This window comes from Budorcas taxicolor, chromosome 13, assembly GCF_023091745.1.
Source record: "Budorcas taxicolor isolate Tak-1 chromosome 13, Takin1.1, whole genome shotgun sequence".
In the NCBI taxonomy this organism is placed as follows: domain Eukaryota; kingdom Metazoa; phylum Chordata; class Mammalia; order Artiodactyla; family Bovidae; genus Budorcas; species Budorcas taxicolor.
Genome location: NC_068922.1, coordinates 1,818,474 through 1,834,744, shown reverse-complemented (window position 1 = coordinate 1,834,744; position 16,271 = coordinate 1,818,474). Strand labels below are relative to the sequence as shown.

The 16,271-nt window shown below is 41.5% G+C and overlaps 1 protein-coding gene across 1 annotated transcript in view; it reads right to left on the bottom strand.

The window, feature by feature from the left end:
- Nucleotides 1–16,271, bottom strand: part of PLCB1 (phospholipase C beta 1) — an 854,020-nt gene that overhangs the window by 188,168 nt on the left and 649,581 nt on the right. Inside the window, exon 11 of the mRNA XM_052650392.1 lies at nucleotides 10,322–10,479. Coding sequence (XP_052506352.1) covers nucleotides 10,322–10,479 — 158 coding nt within the window. The remainder of the gene's footprint in view (nucleotides 1–10,321; nucleotides 10,480–16,271) is intronic.

Sequence of the window (16,271 nt, the reverse complement as noted above, 5' to 3'; positions counted from 1 at the left end):
ACCCACTCCAGTGTTTTTGCCTGGATGATCCCAGGGACCGGGGGAGCCTGGTGGGCTACAGTCTATGGGGTCGCACAGAGTTGGACATTACTGAAGTGACTTAGCAGCAGCAGGTGCAAACTATTGCTTATAGAATGGATAAACAACAAGATCCTACTGTGTAGCATGGGAACTATATCTAATCTCCTGGGATATGCTATAATAGAAAAGAATATTAAAAAAATGTATATATGTATATTACTGAGTCAAATTGTGTGGCAGAGTTTGGCAAAATATTGTAAATCAACTATACTTCAATTTAAAAAAAAGAATTGCAAATAGATATCATAAGGGAAGTGAGTAGCATATATGGGGTGAAAGGAGGCTAGATTTTGTTTATTTCCTAAATTTGGCACTGTTTTATTGGCTACAGGCAAAGTACATGAGAGCCACTCTTGATTCCTCTTTCTATCACATCTTTTAATTCATATGTAATCCTGTCCAAATATATATTTGGAATATAACCAAATATTAGCACCTCCACCTCTACCATCCTGGTCAAAAATCCTTGTACTAACCACTGGGATAGATTTTGTCGTCATCCCCACATATTCACTCCCCTTCCTGTGATATCTGTTGACAGTGGGCATGGCCTTATGTTTTGTTTTGGTTGCTGAAATGCATGTGAAAATGGCACAGGGTTTTGTTGAACAGGGTCTTAAAGAGCCATCTTGGTTTTTGCCATTTTTCTTTTCTGATTGCAATGAGCCTGGTGATATCTCAGATTGGCGCTGCTTTTTCTGTTATGGATTACAGATAATATAGCAAGGAGAGATAAGCAAGCCTTCCTCAGTGATCAATGCAAAGAAATAGAGGAAAACAACAGAATGGGAAAGACTAGAGAGCTCTTCAAAAAAATTATAGATACCAAGGGAACATTTCCTGCAAAAATGGGCCAATAAAGGACAGAAATGGTATGGACCTAACAGAAGCAGAAGATATTAAGAAGAGGTGGCAAGAATACACAGAACTATACAAAAAAGATCTTCATGGCCCAGATAATCACGATAGTGTGATCACTCACCTAGATCCAGACATCCTGGAGTGCAAAGTCAGGTAGGCCTTAGGAAGCATCACAACGAACAAAGCTAGTGGAGGTGATGGAATTACAGTTGAGCTATTTCAAATCCTAAAAGACAATGCTGTGAAACTGCTGCACTCAATATGCCAGCAAATTTGGAAAACTCAGCAGTGGCCACAGGACTGGAAAAGGTCAGTTTTCATTCCAATCCCAAAGAAAGGCAATGCCAAAGAATGTTCAAACTACTGCACAATTGCACTTATCTCACACACTAGCAAAGTAATGCTCAAAATTCTCTAAGCCATGCTTCAACAGCACATGAACTGTGAACTTCCAGATGTTCAAGGTGGATTTATAAAAGGTAGAGGAACCAGCGATCAAATTGCCAACATCTGTTGGATCATCAAAAAAGCAAGAGAGTTCTAGAAAAACATCTACTTCTGCTTTATTGACTATACCAAAGCCTTTGTGTGGATCACAACAAAATGTGGAAAATTCTGAGAGAGATGGGAATACCAGACCATCTGACCTGTCGCCTGAGAAATCTGTATGGAGGTCAAGAAGCAACAGTTAGAACTGGACATGGAACAAGACTGGTTCCAAATCACCATCACCCTGCTTATTTAACTTATATGCAGAGTACATCATGAGACATGCTGGGCTGGATGAAGCACAAGCTTTAATCAAGATTGCTGGGACAAATATCAATAACCTCAGATATGCAGATGACACCACCCTTATGGCAGAAAGTGAAGAAGAACTGAAGAAGAACCTCCTGATGAAAGTGAAAGAGGAGAGTGAAAAAGTTGGCTTAAAACTCAGCATTCAGAAAACTAAGATCATGGCATCTGGTCCCATCACTTCATGGCAAATAGATGGGGAAACAATGGAAACAGTGAGAGGCTTTATTTTTTTGGGCTCCAAAATCACTGTAGATGGTGACTGCCAGAATGAAATGAAAGGACGCTTGCTCCTTGGAAGAAAAGATATGATCAACCTAGATAGCATGTGAAAAAGCAGAGACATTATTACTTTGCCAACAAAGTTCCATCTAGCCAAAGCTGTGGTTTTTCCAGTAGTCATGTATCGATGTGAGAGTTGGATTATAGAGAAATCTGAGCGCCAAAGAATTGATGCTTTTGAACTGTGGTGTTGGAGAAGACTCTTGAGAGTCCCTTGGACTGCAACGAGATCCAACCAGTCCATCCTATAGGAAATCAGTCCTGAATATTCATTGGAAGGACTGATGCTGAAGCTGAAACTACAATACTTTGGCCACCTGATGTGAAGAACTGACTCACTAGAAAAGATCCTGATGCTGGGAAAGATTGAAGTTGGGAGGAAAAGGGGACGACAGAGGATTAAATGGTTGGAAGGCATCACTGACTCGATGTACATGAGTTTGAGCAAGTTCTGGGAGTTGGTGATGGACAGGAAGCCCTGGTGTGTTGCAGTCCATGAAGTCTCAGAGTTGGACACGACTGAGCAACTGAACTGAACTGAATTCCAGACCTGCGTATCCCCATTTAGGCCAATGAGAGGCCTGAAGGTGAGTGAAAACCCAAGGGTCTATCTCTCTTTGTGTTTGACCAATGAAATGCCTGTGTCTTTTTCTGGGCCTGCTCTCACACACATTTGTAGAGTCCATGTCCCCACCTGTCTTTCTTGTTCTCTGGGTGGTGTTCTCTCTATTCCCGCAGTAGAGGTTCTGGTGTGCCCTGAAATGCTGCTGAATTCTAGGTTTCCTAGACCTTGACTCATTTATCCTGAGAAAGTGAAAGTGTTAGTCACTCAGTTGTGTCCAACTCTTTATGACCCCATGAACCATAGCCCACCAGGCTCCTCTGTCCATGGAATTCTCCATGCAGGGATACTGGAGTGGGTAGCCATTCCCTTCTCCAAGCGATCTTCCCCATTCAGGGATCAAACCCTGGTTTGGGGGTGGATTCTTTACCAACTGATCCGCCAGGGAAGCCCTTTGTGTATCCTGCCTGCCCCTTTCCTGCCCCCATACTGTACACATTTGGTCTTTGCATTTGACTGAGGGCCCCATGTTCACACTGAAGCCTCCAAACGCACCAGTCACACCCTTCTCAGCTCTCACTGGGCCTCTTACCAAGACTGGGCTGTGTTTCATTTGCCACGTGGTGTGGCCTTCTGGCCTCTTCCTAGAGGTGAAGTGGAGGCCAAACATTGTGTCTGGGCACTCCTCACATCCTCTATCATGACAGCGTTACAAATGACTTTATTCAACCTCCCACCTTCACCCTGACTTAATAACGCCTTGCATATTTAATACTGCTACTATTTAAAAGTATGGCTTTAAAAGTTTCAATTATAATGTCAGTAGCTAACATTTATAGAGTACTCACTATGTACCATGTATCATTCTAAGCCATGTTGTATATTAAGTAGGGTCACTGAATTCTTCCCTGGTGGCTCAGTAAAGAATCCACCTGCAATGTGGGAGACCTGGGTTCGATCCCTGGGTTAGGAAGATCCCCTGGAGGAGGGCATGGCAACCCACTCCAGTATTCTGGCCTGGAGAATCCCATGGACAGAGGAGCCTGGTGGGCTACAGTCTATGGTGTCGCAAAGAGTCAGACATGACTGAACGACTAAGCACAGCACTGAACGCTCAGCACACCTCTAGGAGGTAAACACTGTTATCACCCCCATATTCTCCTGAGAAAGAGGCTGGATCTGTAAGGGAGCTTCCCCTGGTTGTGCAGGCAGTCAGTGCCGGAACCCCGGCCGGCAGCTCCAGAACTGCACTCTGAACCTCAACAGTCTCCTTGCTCTCTTCCTCCCAGACTCGCCCTCCTCCCTCTCCCCATCTCCACCATAACTCTACTCTTGGAAACCTTTCTGAACCTTTAAACATTGACCGGATTTCATTGTACAATTTTACTAGTTGTTTTTCAGTCGTTAACTCATGTCTGACTCCTGTAACCCCACGGACTGTAGCCTGACAGGCTCCTCTGTCCATGGGATTTTCCTTCTGGGAGTGGGTTGCCATTTCCTTCTCTAGGGGATCTTCTGGACCCAGGTATAGAACCCGTGTTTCCTGCATGTTAGAAGGATTCTTTATACCTGAGTCACCTGGGAAACCCTAACAATTTTACTTGAGAGAACTTAAAAAAAAAAGTTCCCTTAGAGGGCTTTTGGTTTTTCATACCTTTGGAATACTTTGCATGGAGCACCTGAGGATGAGGATTCTGCTGAGGATGAGACCAGCCATAATTTTTAAGTTTGGTTCTTTCACATAAGCTGTCCTTAGTGGACTATGGGCCTGAAAGTACCTTACTGCTTGATTGCCCCTTATTAAGCCAAAATCATTTTTTTCATAGATTTATAATACTGGATCCAATAATCTATACACTATATGTCTCACTTACTAGCTTCCAGTGGGGAAAACTGCCCTTGAAATCCTTTATCCTTGACAGACAATAGCAGGGTGTATTTGGATATCCATTTTATGTGAGCATTTATGTAGCAGTTAAATTGCATCCTAAATTATTATTACTTCTCTTAGATAATGATGCTTTATTTCCAGAAATGCTCCATTTAACCACATACTCATATTTAATATATTTTTATTATATACTCCATCACTTGACTCTGTTTTCCATCTTATATAATTGCTGGTAGTTACAAAGGAGCTGCCTGGGTGGGGGCAGGGGGCAGGAGCAGCTTGGGGGTAGAGGAGGCAGGTGGGCATCCAGTGTGGGAGGAAGGAGGCTGCATGGGAGCAGAGAGAACGCAGACCAGACAGCGAGTCACTATGTCGTGACCATTGGAGAGACTAAGGCAGTGAGGCAAAGACACCAGCAGGCAGATATATGGGGTGTGTAATAAATAAATCCAGAATGCAAAATAAAAAGTCCTCCATAAAGAGGCTGAATTACAGCATGTCCACTTTCCCAGAACACACCTTTTTATTTTGGCCCAACAATAAATAGGTGGTAAATGCCAATAGGGACTTTTGCTGTGGGTGTATATCATAGACCTCACAAAGCTTTCCAGATCACATAGACTTAGAGCAGATAAACTGTGTGACATAAAAATGATGGACTTTTGCACTTGGTTTATTTTGCTGCTGCAATACACACTGTGGCTATAGAATATAGTCTAATTACACCATGCAGATCAGGTCCAAACATACAGGATAGCCCAGATAGGCAAACATTGAGAGAATTTTTTCACCACCTATCAACATATGGAATTTTACAGCAAAAATGGAGAAAGACAAAGTTCATGTACCTGATGAACAGAAACAAGGAAGACTAAAAATGAAGTCTCCACTATAATTTGTCTATTTGCTTGGGGATAGAAATAAAGTGAGAAAGTGTTAGTTGTTCAGTTGTGTCTGATTCTTTGCGACCTCATAGACTGTAGCCCACCAAGCTCCTTAGTCCATGAGATTCTCCAGGCCAGAATACTGGAGTGGGTAGCCTTTCCCTTCTCCAGGGGATCTTTCCAAACCAGGGATCGAACCAGGTCTCCCACATTGAAAGCAGATTCCTTATAGTCTGAGCCATCAGGGATGGAAAAAGTGGCAAAATTCTGTAAAGCTATTATCTTTCAATAAAAATAAATTAATTAAAAAATTTTCTTGTTGTTCAGTCACTCAGTCATGTCCAACGCTTTGTGACCCCACTGCAGCATGCCAGGCTTCCCTTCACCAGTACCTATTATATGCCAGTTCTTTTTAAAGATTTTTTTTATGGACCACTTTTAAAAGCCTTTATTGAATTTATTACAATATTGCTTCTATTCATGTTTTGGTGTTTTGGCTGTGAGCATGGGGTCTCTTAGCTCCCCAGCCAGGGATCGAATCCACGCCCCCTGCACAGGACGGTGAAGTCTCAGCCACTGTACTGCCTGGGAAGGCGCTTTGCCAGACTCTTTTTAAAGTGCTTGGGAAAGATTAGAAAACAAAACAAAGATCCCTATTTTTATGGTGCTCAATGCTATTAGAAGGACACAGCTAATGGCGTTAATGGTAAAAAATCCGCCGGCCCATGCAGGTGATATAAGAGACACAGGTTCGATCCCTGAGTTGGGAAGATCCCCTGGTGAAGGAAATGGCAACATACTCCAGTATTCTGGCCTGGAAAATTCCAAAGACAGAGGAGCCTGATGGGCTATAGTCCATGGGTCACAAAGAGTTGGACATGACTGAGTGGACACACACACACACACACACACACATACACACACACAGAGCCAATAAAGAAGGAACTCAATAAATGATTGAGTAAATTAAGCAGAGTGTTAGAAGGTGCCACTTGGTAAATGGAAGAAATAAAGTGATGGGGAGCAGACCAGGAAGGTGGGAGTGGGTGTGATGGCTGGTCACAGTATTAAATAGGTCCCAGGAGGCCTCCTTGAGAAGGTGGCATTTGAGAAAGACTTCAAGGAGTTCCCTGGTGGCTCAGATGGTAAAGAATCTGTTTGTAATGCAAGAAACCCAGGTTTGATCCCTGGGCCAGGAAAATCCCCTGGAGGAGGGAATGGCAACCCACTCTAGTATTCTTGCCTGGAGGATTCCAAGGACAGAGGAGCCTGGCAAAGAGTCGGACATGACCGAGCGACTAACACTTTCAAGGAGTTAAGCAGTGAACCATGCAGATAACTGGGGGAAGACTGTCTCAGGCTGAGGCACAAACTGGCAAAGGCTGTGAGGTATCCCTGCCTAACTTGGTCAGGAAATGCCACAGAGGCCTGTGGAGCTGCAGCCCAGGGAATCACGGGCAGGGGTACTGAGGGTGAGAGCACACAGGGCTGTGGCCCCGTTTCTCTTCTTCTCCTTTATGAAAAAGTCACTGTACCCAGTCGGTTCTGGAAAAGCAGGCTGCATGCTGACAATTAGGCAGAGCGTGGCTGGGACTTGGGTGAGGCAGATGAGGTGCCTAAGTACAAAATTTAAAGAGATGCTCAATCTCAGGTGCCACCTCTGCATTTACACACCAGTGAGAATAGACCCCTCTATACATTCTGCATGTAAGGCATTTCACTCACCTCCCTCTAGTCCTAATCCTGATGCAGAGAATTCCTGCTCTGTTTCTACAAAACAGGCTGGCATTTCTATTGCTCACACTCATCCCCACCCAGCACCACCACCACACACTCACTCACATCTCTGACAGAATTATCTATCCTGCAAACGCACAATAGCAGGAAGCAGAGCTGTGCCAATCAACCGCCAGGATGATGAGTTTCCTGCTCTTTTTTGGCTGCACCTCACCCTCAACTGCAGTAGGCAGAAAGAGGAAGCAGAATTCTGAGCTAGATTTAGTTTTTTTAGCCTCTAAATCTGTCAACAAGTGTGTGCATGTGGTTGAAAAATTGTGCTTCTGGAGCCCAGGAATAGATGCTCACCAGCCCGTGACTCTGGGGTCACAAATGTGATTGAAGGACCACTTGTAACGTCGGGTGAACAGGGACAGTCATTCCAAGCTGACTTGATGGCTGAGGCAAGAAGCAAAAGCTTCATATAAAATAAATGTGCCTTAGAATGTGCTTGGTGTTTATATTCCCCCTGAAGTCCCCCTTACCCCTAAAGGAACTCAAACAACCTTGAGGATTATAAATGTTTACGAAAATAAAATTGCTCCTCACATGGACTCATGAGGGGGTGTGGGCAGGGCTGTGAGTGGCCCTCCTGGAGTGGGTATGTGCACAAGTGCATTGGTCCCCTAGCTCGCAAGGGTTCCATCTGGATATGTTGTCTCCCACTGCATGATCCTCTTCATCATCAACAGATGGATGAACCCAAATTGCATCCACTCCACACAACAGTTGTGTGTCCCCCAATTTTTAAAAAGAGCCCAACAGTTAAGGCTGGTATCTTAGCTGACAGGGGACCATGGCGGGAGATGGGAGGGTGGGGGACTACAGCAATGGAACCAAAATACATGGATCTTCCATTAAAGAAAAACCAAAAGACATTGAGTGCTCACCCCATGAATGACCTAGTGAAGGTAATATTGTATCAATTTTACAGATGAAAAGTTAACTTACAGAATAATTAATATAATTTGTCTAAGGACAGCCAACTGATAAAAGCAAAGACAAGATTCGAACTTAGCTGTTGATGCCCAAATTCATAGCTCCACAGTGAGATAGAATTGAATAGTTTTCTATTGCTTTTCTTTGATTACCAGCTCAATAAAATCTGAGCAGTGAAATACCAAAAAAAAAAAAAAAAGAGAGAGAGAGTCCTCAACTTCAGGAGCAGATAAAACTTCTGAAGATTTTCATCAGAATTAAGGTCAACCCCATATTAAACATTGTTGTAAAATTTTGTGAAAGTGAAAGTCACTCAGTCATGTCTGACTCTTTGTGACCCCATGGAATTCTGCAGGCCAGAATGCTGGAGTGGGTAATTGCTATATAGTAACCCTGCTCATTTAACTTATATGCAGAGTACATCATGAGAAATGCTGGGCTGGAAGAAGCACAAGCTGGAATCAAGATTGCTGGGAGAAATATCAATAACCTGGGATATGCAGATGACACCATCCTTATGGCAGAAAGTGAGGAGGAACTAAAAAGCCTCTTGATGAAAGTGAAAGAAGAGAGTGAAAAAGTAGGCTTAAAGCTCAACATTCAGAAAGTGAAGATCATGGCATCTGGTCCCATCACTTCATGGGAAATAGGTGGGAAAACAGTGGAAACAGTGTCAGACTTAATTTTTGGGGGGCTCCAAAATCACTGCAGTTGGTGATTGCAGCCATGAAATTAAAAGACACTTACTCCTTGGAAGGAAAGTTATGACCAACCTAGATAGCATATTCAAAAGCAGAGACATTACTTTGCCAACAAAAGTCCATCTAGTCAAGGCTATGGTTTTTCCAGTGGTCATGTATGTATGTGAGAGTGGGACTGTGAAGAAGGCTGAGCACTAAAGAATTGATGCTTTTGAACTGTGGTGTTGGAGAAGACTCTTGAGAGTCCCTTGGACTGCAAGGAGATCCATCCAGTCCACTCTGAAGGAGATCAGCCCTGGGATTTCTTTGGAAGGAATGATGCTGAAGCTGAAACTCCAGTACTTTGGCCACCTCATGCGAAGAGTTGACTCATTGGAAAAGACTCTGATGCTGGGAGGGATTGGGGGCAGGAGGAGAAGGGGATGACAGAGGATGAGATGGCTGGATGGCACCACTGACTCGATGGACGTGAGTCTGAGTGAACTCCGGGAGTTGGTGATGGACAGGAAGGCCTGGTGTGCTGCGATTCATGGGGTCGCAAAGAGTCGGACACGACTGAGCGACTGAACTGAACTGAACTGAACTGAACTGAAGTTTCAGAATACTTTGGCCACCTAATGTGAAGAACTGACTAATTGGAAAAGACCCTGATGCTGGGAAAGACTGAAGGCAGGAGAAGGGGACGACAGAGGATGAGATGGTTGGATGGCATCACCGACTAAATGGACATGAGTTTGAGCAAGTTCCAGGAGTTGGTGATGGACAGGGAAGCTTGGTGTGCTACAGTCCATGGGGTTGCAAAGAGTTGGACACACCTGAGTGACTGAAGTTTCAGAAATCATGAAAAGTCAATTTCATAACAGTAAATACATTTTAAGGTGTAAATATTCCTTATGAACATATATATATATATATATATATATATATATATATATATATATATTGCTGTCAAGTAAAATGTCAGGAAATCCACTTGTCTAAACTGAATCCTGGCTGTCCCTTGAAAATCTTGGTTCTTTTTGCTTCCCTCTCAAATGATAGATGTTCATTTTATCACATCCCAAGTGTTCCAGGGCTAAAAGCTGGGAATTGGAAACTTTTTGCTCCCAATGCTCCCAATGTGGAGAAGGCAACCCACTCTAGTATTCTTGCCTGGAGAATCCCATGGACAGAGAAGCCTGGTGGGCTACAGTCCATGGAGTTGCAAAGAGTCAGATATGGCTGAAGCAACTTAGCACAGCACATTCTTTATATATGTTGTATTTCACAATGACAAAATACAATTAAAAAAAGAGAATATGCTAAATAGGCAAATAAATTGATATTACCTTTTATAAGACAGTTTCCTTAGATTTTGGTGATCAGTTCATCTGATGACAATCACTCATGTAAAAACTGCTAAATTTTAGCCTCAGAAATTGCAAATATGTTTAATAGCCTATGGACTTAACTGTGACCCTTATACTGCTAAACCTGCTGAAGCAGATTTTACCAAAAAAGGGGGTCAGGTCTCTCTAGCTTCTTCTCTTAGTAATATTCACTCTACCTTGAAGGATATTTCTGTGGTCATGGTGAACCCATGGGTGATGACTGGCTCCTCTTCTGCAGTTCGTCCCTTCCAGCAGTCCAGCTCCACACAGCGACAACCGGACAGGAGCACTTGGCGATACATCTCAACGGAGGAGTTTCCAGCCAGCTGGCCAGCTGTAAAATGTTAATAAAATGAATGTCAGACTCATACAAAGCAAGGAACACACTGATGGTTTCCTAGAAGAGATCTTCAACAATGGGAAAACAAAGAGTTCAAGACCTTGAGTAATTCTTAGCCTTTCTTCTGTCTCAACATACCAGAAGGTAGTAACATAATCCCAAATGGAACTGGGGTCCCCTAGCAGTGGTTTGGAGAAGAGAGACTAGAAGGATATGTAACAATAACAGCAACTCATGTTTATTAACTGCTAACCATGTGCCAGTTATAATTCTTTGAATTTTATATCTATCACTACATTCAATCTTCCCAAAAATCTGCCCAATATAACTCTTTGTTATTAAATGCTTATTTTCAGATAATAAAAATGGCATAGAACATTTTATTTGTCCAAGTTCCCAAAGCTGGTAAGTGGAAGATCAGGATTATAACTTTAAAACTCAGTCTTGTCATTCTGACCCTCCCTATGACTAAGTATTATTGACAGGCTATTGTATTATACAAGTCAAACCTTCTGTCATTTTTGTCCAAGGCACAAATACTTAGCATAGCTAAACATTATCTTTGCAAAATGGAAATAAGTTTGTAGAAATAAATTTAAATTTGACAAATGAAGTGTAAAATTTGTAGTCTATAAGACACTATTTAACAAAAGTAAACAAGACCTAAGTTAATGTGGCAGCCCACTCCAGTGTTCCTGCCTGGAGAATCCCAGGGATGGGAGATCCTGGTGGGCTGCCGTCTATGGGGTTGCACAGAGTCAGACACGACTGAAGTGACTTAGCAGCAGCAGCAGCAGGTAAATGGAAAGACATCCCATGTTCACGGAGCAGAAGACTTAAAATTGTTAAGGTGGCACTAAGTCTCAAGTTGATTTACAAATTCAATTCCCATAAAAATCATATCTGTCTTTTTTGTACAAATTGACCCCAAAATTCATATGGAAATTTAAAGGACCCATAATAGCAAAAATGATTGTAAAAAATAAGGACAAAGTTGGAAGACTTCCCAGCTTCAAACTTAACTATAAACTCCAGTGATCAAGGCAGAGTGGTACTGGCATAAAATTAGACACATAGGTCAATGCAATAAAATTGAGACTCCAGAGATAAGCCCTCACAATTATGTTAAACTGACTGACAGCTAGGGTTCTAAAACAATTCACTGCAGAAAATGATCTTTTTAAGAAATGGTGCTAGGACAACTGGATTGCCATATGGAAAATAGTGAAGTTGGATTCCTATTACATCATACACAGAACACACACACACACAATCAATGAAGCTCCTAACTGTATGGGCTAAAATTATAAAACTCTAAACAGAGAATGTAGAGGTAAATTTTTGTGACTTAGGTTAGGGAATTGTTTCATAGATATGACACCAAAAGTACAAATAGCAAAGAAAGAAAATAGACAAAATTTACCAAAATTAAAAACCCTTGGAAGCAGAACTGAAATTCTCTAGTAAAGTGATATGAATTGTAGTCAACAAGCACTTGAGAAATCTGTGGGCAGGAGTAGAAGCCCAGCTATTTCTGTTTCACTTAAGAAGTCAATGGAAGGTTGTAACTTCTTAATAAATTATTTATTTATCTATGATTGCACCTTGCAGATTGCAGAATCTTGGTTCCCTGACCAGGCCTTGAACTTGGTTCATGGCAGTTACAGCTCCAGGTCCCAACCATTGGATTACCAGGAAATTTCTTTGATAAAAATTTTTTAAAGATTAATAATAAATAAGTTTTGAGGCAAGCCCACTACCATCAACACACAAATGGAAGTTTTTGGCTTTCCACATTAAAGATTTCCTGTGAGTTATCTTCTATATGCCTCCATTTTTTCAGCAGTAATTTAAAACTGATATATCAATGAAAACTGTCAAAATGATTTTGAAATGGACAAGATCTGCTCAGTGGAGACACACAGGACAGAGAAAATGGGATTAAACCTATTGGCTTAATTTTAGTTTTATATGCATCTCACAACATCCAGTATCAGCATAGCAATAGGGTGACATTTTTCAGTTCTATAGAGCCCTTATGCATGGAAAGGCTGATTAAGTAGGTTTGCAAAATCACTTTTCTTTACTGGAAAAAATAAGTCATTTTAAATACACAAATATTTGCAAAAGCAGAAATGCTGACAAAATAACCTAGAAAGTTTCTGATGCTAGATATTTAATTTGCTATTTATAATAGCTTCAAAGTTTGTTGTAATAAAGGCTTTCTGCCTAAACAAAAAAGGGAGAGTGGGAGTGAAGGAGAACTGATGTTCATTTACATGTTAAACTTAAGGAGGGCTACTTTAGCTAAAGAAGTGAAGAATTCAAATAATTAATCAGGTTGACTCATTAAAAATGCTAGCTCCTGCAGACAATTGCACAGCTATTCAACAGTAGAGCAGATTTTCTTGTGTACTACCTAGGATATTCTTTAAGTATATTACTGACTATATCCAATACTGTTACATAATGTGCAATTTCATTAATATTTTGTTAAGTGTTACTAACTTCGGTAAGGAAGTTGTTGGTGGGAAACCACCTTTAGAAGAGTGACATTGCCCAAGGACATGACATAAACTGATTAGAACCAGTTCATGTCCAAAATGGTAGACAAGGCCACTTCCACTATACCTCAAACCTCAGAATACACTCATTGTAAAACATCAGCAAGTTAAATGACACACCCACAGGCACCATGACAGCTCCAAGTAGATGTTCAGTCACTCAGTCATGTCCGACTATTTGTGACCCCATGGACTGCAGCACACCAGGTTTCTCTCTCCTACACCATCTCCCGGAATTTGCTCAAACTCATGTCCTTTGAGTTGGTGATGCCACCCAACCATCTTGTCCTCTGTGGTCACCTTCTCATCCTGTCTTCAATCTTTCCCAGCATCAGGGTCTTTTCCAGTGAGTCAGCTCCTTATATCAGGTGGCCAAAGTATTGGAGTTTCAACATCAGTCCTTCCAGTGAACATCCAAGATTGATTTTCTTTAGGATCTCCTTGCAGTCCAAGGGACTCTCAAGAGTCTCCTGCAACACCATAGTTTGAAAGGATCAATTCTTCGGCATTCAGCCTTCTTTATGGTCCAACTCTTGCATCCGTACATGACTACTAGAAAAACCATAGCTTGAACTATACAGACCTTGGACAGCAAAGTTATGTCTCTGTTTAAAAAAAAAAAAAAAATATATATATATATATATATATATATATATATATATTTATTTTTGGCTGCACGGGTCTTCGATGCTGTGTGTTGTCATTCTTTAGTTGTGGTTGGGGGGGCCTACTCTCTAGTTGTGGTGCACAGCCTTCTCATTGGTTGTCTTGTTGCAGAGCACAGGCTCTAGAGAATGAGTTCAGTGGTTGGGGCATAGTTGCTCCATGGCATGTGGGATCCTCCTGGACCAAGGATCAAACTCATTTCCCCTGCATTGGCAGGCCTATTGTTAACCATTGGACCACCATAGCTTTTCTTCCAAGGAGCACGTGTCTTTTCATTTCATGGCTGCAGTAACCATCCACAGTAATTTTGGAGCCAAAGAAAATAAAGCTTCTCACTATTTCCATTGTTTCCCCATCTATTTGCCATGAAGTTATGGGACCAGATCCATGATCTTCTTTTCTTGAATGTTGATTTTTAAGCCAGCTTTTTCACTCTCTTCTTTCACTTTCATTAAGAGGCTCTTTAGTTCCTTTTCCCTTTCTGCCATAGGCATGTTGTCATCTGCATATTTGAGGTTGTTGATATTTCTCTCCACAATCTTGATTCCAGCTTGTGTTTCATCCAGCCTGGCATTTTGACCATCAAAAAGTTGGGCAGTGGCTCACTTTCTGGAAATCTCTGCCCTTTCTCTCCAAAAGTTGGAATAATCTTACCACTCACTAGCCCATGAAATTACCCAGCCCACAAAAATTAGCCACACTATATTTTAGGGCTGCTCTTGCCTTCTGAGATGGTCTACACTCTGTCTGTGGAGTGTAATTCTCTCTAAATAAGTCCACTTCTTACCTATCACTTTGTCTCTCACTGAATTCTTTCTACAATGAGACATCAAGAACCAGAACTTCATTAAGTCTTGAGACCAGGTGTGTGATCTCAGTTAAAAGACCGTGGGCTCAAATTCCAACCTGAGTTGCATGGTTTCACACTGAAGGTATATCTTACTTAACCAACGGCAGAGTGTTTGTCATAAAAGATTCAAAGTGTTTCCAAAACAGTTTTTTTTTTTTTAATTTGCTTGCTGCATATATTTTTTAAATGGATATTAAGCATTTTAATTACCTGAGTTATTATCTCCTTAACAATGAACACTATACTCAGTAGATTTTCAATTAAGTATTACTTGTGCCTTATCAAGTGCAGTTCATTGATAATTTGAAAAAGTTACCATATCTTAGACACATTCTCTCTCTCTCTCTCTCTTTTTTTTTTTTACTTTACAATATAGTATTGCTTTTGCCATACATCAACATGAATCCTCCACAGGTATACACGTGCTCCCAATCCTGAACCCCCTTCCCACCTCCCTCCCCATTCCGCCCCTCTGGGTCATCCCAGTGCACCAGCCCCAAGCATTCTGTATCCTGCATCGAACCTAGACTAGTGATTCGTTTCTTATATGATATTATACATGTTTCAATGCCATTCTCCCAAATCATCCCACCTTTTCCCTCTCCCACAGAGTCCAAAAGACTGTTTTATACATCTGTGTCTCTTTTGCTATCTCGCGTACAGGGTTATCATTACCATCTTTTAAAATTCCATATATATGCATTAGTATACTGTATTGGTGCTTTTTTCTTCTGGCTTACTTCACTCTGTATAATCGGCTCCAGTTTCATCCACCTCATTAGAACTGATTCAAATGTATTCTTTTTAATGGCTGAGTAATACTCCATTGTGTATATGTACCACAGCTTTCTTATCCATTTATCTGCTGAGGGACATCTAGGTTGCTTCCATGTCCTGGCTATTATAAACAGTGCTGCGATGAACATTGGGGTACAGGTGTCTCTTTCAACTCTGGTTTCCTCAGTGTGGATGCCCAGCAGTGGGATTGCTGGGTCATAAGGCAGTTCTATTTCCAGTTTTTAAAGGAATCTCCACACTGTTCTCCACAGTGGCTGTACTAGTTTGCATTCCCACCAACAGTGTAAGAGGGTTCCCTTTTCTCCACACCCTCTCCAGCATTTATTGCTTGTAGACTTTTTGATAGCAGCCATTCTGACTGGAGTGAGATGGTACCTCATTGTGGTTTTGATTTGCACTTCTCTGATAATGAGTGATGTTGAGCATCTTTTCATGTGTTTGTTAGCCATCCGTATGTCTTCTTTGGAGAAATGTCTGTTTAGTTCTTTGGCCCATTTTTTGATTGGGTCGTTCATTTTCCTGGAATTGAGCTGCAGGAGTTGCTTGTATATTTTTGAGATTAGTTGTTTGTCCGTTGCTTCATTTGCTATTATTTTCTCCCATTCAGAAGGCTGTCTTTTCACCTTGCTTATAGTTTCCTTTATTGTGCAGAAGCTTTTAATTTTAATTAGGTCTCATTTGTTTATTTTTCTTTTATTTCCAATATTCTGGGAGGTGGGTCATAGAGGATCCTGCTGTGATTTATGTCAGAGAGTGTTTTGCCTATGTTCTCCTCTAGGAGTTTTATAGTTTCTGGTCTTACGTTTAGATCTTTAATCCATTTTGAGTTTGTTTTTGTGTATGGTGTTAGAAAGTGATCTAGTTTCATTCTTTTACAAGTGGTTGACCAGTTTTCCCAGCACCACTTG